Source organism: Eretmochelys imbricata, chromosome 23 (genome assembly GCF_965152235.1).
Source record: "Eretmochelys imbricata isolate rEreImb1 chromosome 23, rEreImb1.hap1, whole genome shotgun sequence".
In the NCBI taxonomy this organism is placed as follows: domain Eukaryota; kingdom Metazoa; phylum Chordata; order Testudines; family Cheloniidae; genus Eretmochelys; species Eretmochelys imbricata.
The window spans coordinates 16,209,151-16,214,257 of NC_135594.1; the positions used below are offsets into that span (position 1 = coordinate 16,209,151).

A 5,107-nucleotide genomic window follows, 5' to 3' on the forward strand; every position below is an offset into this window, starting at 1 on the left:
TTTTTGTCCATCCTTCATCTGCTGGCCGCAGCTCAGTTGGGAGAACGTGACTGGCTTCAGGAGTCAGTCTTCTGGCCTTTGAAGAACACACCCAGCCCAACGGTGTTGGCGGGGGATGATCAGAGCGTCAAGGATGGAGGTTTTGGCTTGGTTGGTATGTCGATCACCCTGCTTGATTCGGCAGGTCCTGCGGCAACACCATTGACGGTAGCGTTCAAGAACCTTCAGGTGTCTGTGTAACGCCAACAGACCCCGCTCGTCGGCAGGCGGGATCGAACCGGGGACCTCTGGGGCTTAGTGCATGAGCCTCTACTGCATGAGCTAAAAGTCAACTGGCTGTTAGCGAATGTTGTAGAGCAGACTCATTTCCTCTCTCTTTAAATGGTCTCGGTGTCACTAGACGGGACAGAACACCACCCCCAGCAGGTGTGTGGGTTACATCTACTCTACGTGACCCAGACTCGGGCAACGGGCCAGATTGCAGGGAGACCAGCGGCGTGGCAGGCAAGGAGCATGGGTTGAGCCTCGAGGTCACAAGCTTCAAAAGCGCATTTTCTCGAGTGTCCAAAAGCGGCACCTTGACAGACGGGCGGAAGGTGAAGTTTGCGGCGGGGCCAGCAGAGGGGTCACAGCTGGTTCCCATTGTGAAATGTCAAGAGATGTCTGAGAGAAGGGGTCTTTCCATGGGGCCGGACCTGTCTCTGCCACATGGCAGCCGGTCAGAACTTGTGATGTTTCTGTGTCATCCAGGATGCATTTGCTGGTCAGCCGCGAACGCTCCTGTCAGAAATATAAAGGGAAGGGGTTAAGAAGCTCTGATACAGTATAAAATCCTCTTTCCTGTAAAGGGTTAAGAAGCTCGGGTGACCTGGCTGGTACCTGACCAAGAAATGACCAATGGGGAGACAAGATACTTTCAAATCTGGCGGGGGGAGGGGGAAAGGCTTTGTCTGTCTGTGTGATACCTCTGCCCGGGGACCGATCAAGGAAACAAGCAATTCAACTCCTATAGAGTTAGTAAGTAATCTAGCTAGAACATGCATTAGGTTTTCTTTTGTTTTTGGCTTGTGAAATTCACTGTGCTGGAGGGAATGTGTAGTCCTGCTTTTGTGTCTTTTTGTAACTGAAGGTTTTGCCTAGAGGGATTCTCTATGTTTTGAATCTGATTACCCTGTAAGGTATCTACCATCCTGATTTTACAGAGGTGATTCTTTTACCTTTACTTTAAATAAAATTCTTCTTGTAAGAACCTGATTGATTTTTCATTGTTCTTAAGATCCAAGGGTTTGGGTCTGTGTTCACCTGTACCCATTGGTAAGGATATTATTATCAAGCCTTCCCCAGGAAAGGGGGTGTAGGGCTTGGGGGAATATTTAGGGGGACTAGGACTCCGAGTGGTCCTTTCCCTGTTCTTTGTCAAAATCACTTGTGATAGCAGCGTACTGTTCAAGGACAAGGCGGAATTTGCGCCTTGGGAAAGTTTTAACCTAAGCTGGTAAGAATAAACTTAGGGGATCTCTCATGTGGTACCCTAGAGTTCAGAGTGGGGAGGGAACCTCGACACCTCCAAATTCACCAATTGCAGCCATGCAGATGCTGGTGGAAGGTGAAATCACCTCCCCAAGTGGCGGCCGCTTAGTCAGTGGAAGCAGCCGGCCGTCAGCCTAGCCGCGGCTACACTACGTCGTTAGGGGGGCAGTGGATTTTTTCATACCGCTCACCCAGGTAGTTGTATCCACCTACATTTTAAGTGTAGACAAGTCCTCAGTCCAAAATGCCTTTATCTTGGGTGGAGCCTTGCACTTAATTTATCCTTAAGTTAACTGCCGGGCGAGCTCCCGGCTCTCCATCTCAGTGGGGGCTGCGATGCACCCAGGCATGACGCCCTCTCAGTTTAACAGCACCCGGCAGCAGATGGCAACCGGTTTCGGGGTGGAGAGGAGGCTGTAACTCAGGAACCCCTGGGTCTAATGACCCCAAATTTGGTTCGCCAGTGCTGTCCCGCGTCCCCTTGAGCCACACCAAATTTCAAGGAAGCCGAGTAACCATTCAGCTTTGAGCGTGCGTGGAAACCCGCTCGCCCTTTTCCGGCATAGGTGCAGCCACCGTGTTAAAAAACCACGGGCCGTTTTCTTACATCCTGTTCTCGGTTTGGGCTCCCCCAAAGATTTTGTGGGCGCCACTCACTCCATTGGCTAAAACTCAGCACACCGAGGTCATTTTGATCTGCAGCATGTCAGTCATTCACTTTCTCTCGCTCTGGGCAAAACACGTGCTTAGAAACCTTTTGAAAAATGGCTCTTCTGGGGCAGGCGATATCTCCGGCACCCGAGGCTCAAACGCTCCCAATTCAGGGTCACTAACCCGCCTCCACACCCTGCTGAGGGCCCCCACATTTCAAAGGGCTCCGCCGAAGCGGGTGGATTTCGGAGGCCTTCCAAACAGGCGGCCTTTAACCAGGAGTCCCTGACGCAACCTGAATTACTGTGCGGGAGGCGGCTGCTGGGAACAGACACGTCTGGCAGCTGCCCCGGCGCTGTTCCCAGAAGGATGTGTTTGGGGGGGCCTGGGCTCCCTGCCCCAGAGCCGGGATGAAAGGGGGGGACCCCGCAGCAGCTGCTCTGACCCCCAGCCGGACGCAGCCTCAGCCACCATGAAGCTGCTGCTGCTCCTCGGGCTCCCGCTTCTCCTGGTCCTGCTGGCCGCGGTGCCCCCCCGGCTGCCGGGGCCTCGTCATTCCCCGGTGCCAGCTGGTGCGGATCCTCCGGCAGTATGGGCTGGAAGGCTTCGGCAGGAGATCGGGGGCTGATTGTGAGTAGCTGCCCCCATCCACCCACCACTGCCGGGGCCGGCTCCCCGAAGGGCTCCTCCGCCCAACTCCTTGCAAAGAATTAAAGGCCCGACTCTCGCTTCCAGCCAGCTGTTTGGGAGGACCCAGGGTGCAGTCCCCCTGCCCCGGGGCCCCGTCTGCTATACAGGAGATGGAGGCCACCCCGTGTGGCTTCGTGGCCAGGGCTTTCTTCCCCCCCCACGCATTCGAAATCCCTTCTCCGCAGCAGGCATGGGAGGGGGGAAGGACCCTAGATTTCCTGTGTGCCAGCCGCTAAGCACAAGGCTGCCCCCAGCGACCGCGCGCCCGGCCCAATCTAGAACTGGGGAGGCGGATTGAAGGGCAGGGGGTCCAGGGCACTTAGGCACCTCCAGGGTTAGGCAGCCGCAGAGCAGCGGGTTGTGGATCTAGCCTCCAGGAAGCCAGCCAGGAAGGGCCCCCCCCCATCCTACCTCTCCCCACACGCAGGGGTCTGCCTGGCAAGGCACAAGAGTTGTTACAACACCAAGGCCATCAAGTGCAACAAGAACGGCAGCTCAGACGATGGGATCTTCCAGATCAACAGCAAGTACTGTGGCTACGACGGGCGAACGCTGGGGGCCAGCAACGGGTGGGTGCCACGTGCCCTGCAGCAGTAAGAGGGGCAGGGAAGGGGGGCAGGGACCCACCCGACACGGCCATGCCACCCCCTCTACCCCTCACCCTCCATCCATCCAGACGTCCACCTGTCTGTCCCTCCACCTGTCCGTCCCTCAGGCCGCTCCACCCATCCGTCCACACCTCCGTCCATCCGTCCACCCATCACACACCTCTGTCCATCCACCTCTCCCTCCATCTGGCCATCCATCTATCGTCCATCCATCCATCCGCTCACGTCCATCTACTTCTACCGCTCCTCATAGAAGAATAGAGTTGGAAGGGACCTCAGGAGGTCACCTAGTCCAACCCCCTGCTGAAAGCAGGACCAACCCCAACTAAATCCTCCCAGCCAGGGCTTTGTCAAGCCGGGCCTTAAAAACCTCTAAGGATGGAGATTCCACCGCCTCCCTAGGGAGCCCATTCCAGGGCTTCACCACCCTCCTCGTGAAATAGTGTTTCCTAATATCCAACCTCCACCCATCATCAAACCCATTCGTACACCCGTCCTGTTCCTCCAGCCATCCACTCGCCCCCACACATCTCTCTCTCTCCCTCCCTGGGTCCCCACACCCTCCTCTGGTCCTGCGGCTCACCCCGCTCCTCTCTCTGCCCCACAGAGCTCTTGGATAACAACATCGCAGACGACATCAGATGTGCTAAGCTCAACGCAAGGAAAGCGCGCGGCCTCATGCCCTGGTGAGACTCGCTGGTGCTGGGGCGGGATGGGGAATGGCCTGGGTGGGTCCCAGGAGGGAAGCAGCAAGTGGGGAGAGCCAGGCGTAGACACCAGGAGTCCTGGCTCCCAGTCCCCCCTGCTCTAACCACTAGACCCCGCTCCCCTCCCAGAGCCAGGGAGAGAACCCAGGAGTCCTGGCTCCCAGCCCCCCGTTCTAACCACTAGACCCCGCTCCCCTCCCAGAGCCAGGGAGAGAACCCAGGAGTCCTGGCTCCCAGCCCCCCTGCTCTAACCAGCAGACCCCACTCCCCTCCCAGGCCCCCCGACACAGGTACCAGACCACAGAGTCTCATGCCCAGCTGGCCACGGGCAGGGCAAGGGCACCGGCCCACTGGCCCCTTCTCCCCCTGACTCGCTCTCTGCTCTTCTCGGGCAGGGTCGCGTGGAAGAAATGCTGCAGGGGAAAGGATTTGAAGCCATACGTCAGGGGATGCTAGAGCCCAGAGCCAGCCGCACCGACAGCTGCGGGGGAGCATGGGATGGAGGGATAGACAGCGGGGTGCAGATGGGGATAAAGGGGTGTGTGGGGTTGGATAGATATTGGGGTGCATATGAGGATGGAGGGATAGCTAAGTACAGGGATTAATGGCAGATTGCGGGCTCAGGGGCCAGAGGGGCAGGGCAGGGGGCCAGGGAGCTGGCAAAGGGGTGGGACATGGCAGGGGGGCCGGCAGACCACAGCCAGCGAGGCCTGCGTGGGGATGGACGGACATTGGCTCAAGGGGGCTGAACAGCAAAGGCCTGGAGGTGGTCTCAGGCCCCACTGCAGAAGCTGCCCTAGAGGCCTGGTTGACTCCAGCCCTGTCTTGGCCTCACAGGGGCTGCACCCCCCAAAGCACCCAGGTGTGGGGGGCTGCGACCCCTCCCCCATCCCCAATAAACACTGAACCCCTGCACCAAGC

The 5,107-nt window shown here is 57.9% G+C and overlaps 1 protein-coding gene across 1 annotated transcript; it reads left to right on the forward strand.

Moving 5' to 3' along the window:
- The first annotated feature begins 1,878 nt into the window (after positions 1-1,878).
- Positions 1,879-4,642, forward strand: LOC144278859 (lysozyme C-like). Its single transcript, XM_077840213.1, is given in 6 exon segments — positions 1,879-1,946; positions 2,660-2,811; positions 3,299-3,438; positions 3,440-3,464; positions 4,087-4,165; positions 4,582-4,642. Coding segments are annotated over 6 exon segments (525 nt in total).
- Positions 4,643-5,107: the final 465 nt, after the last annotated feature.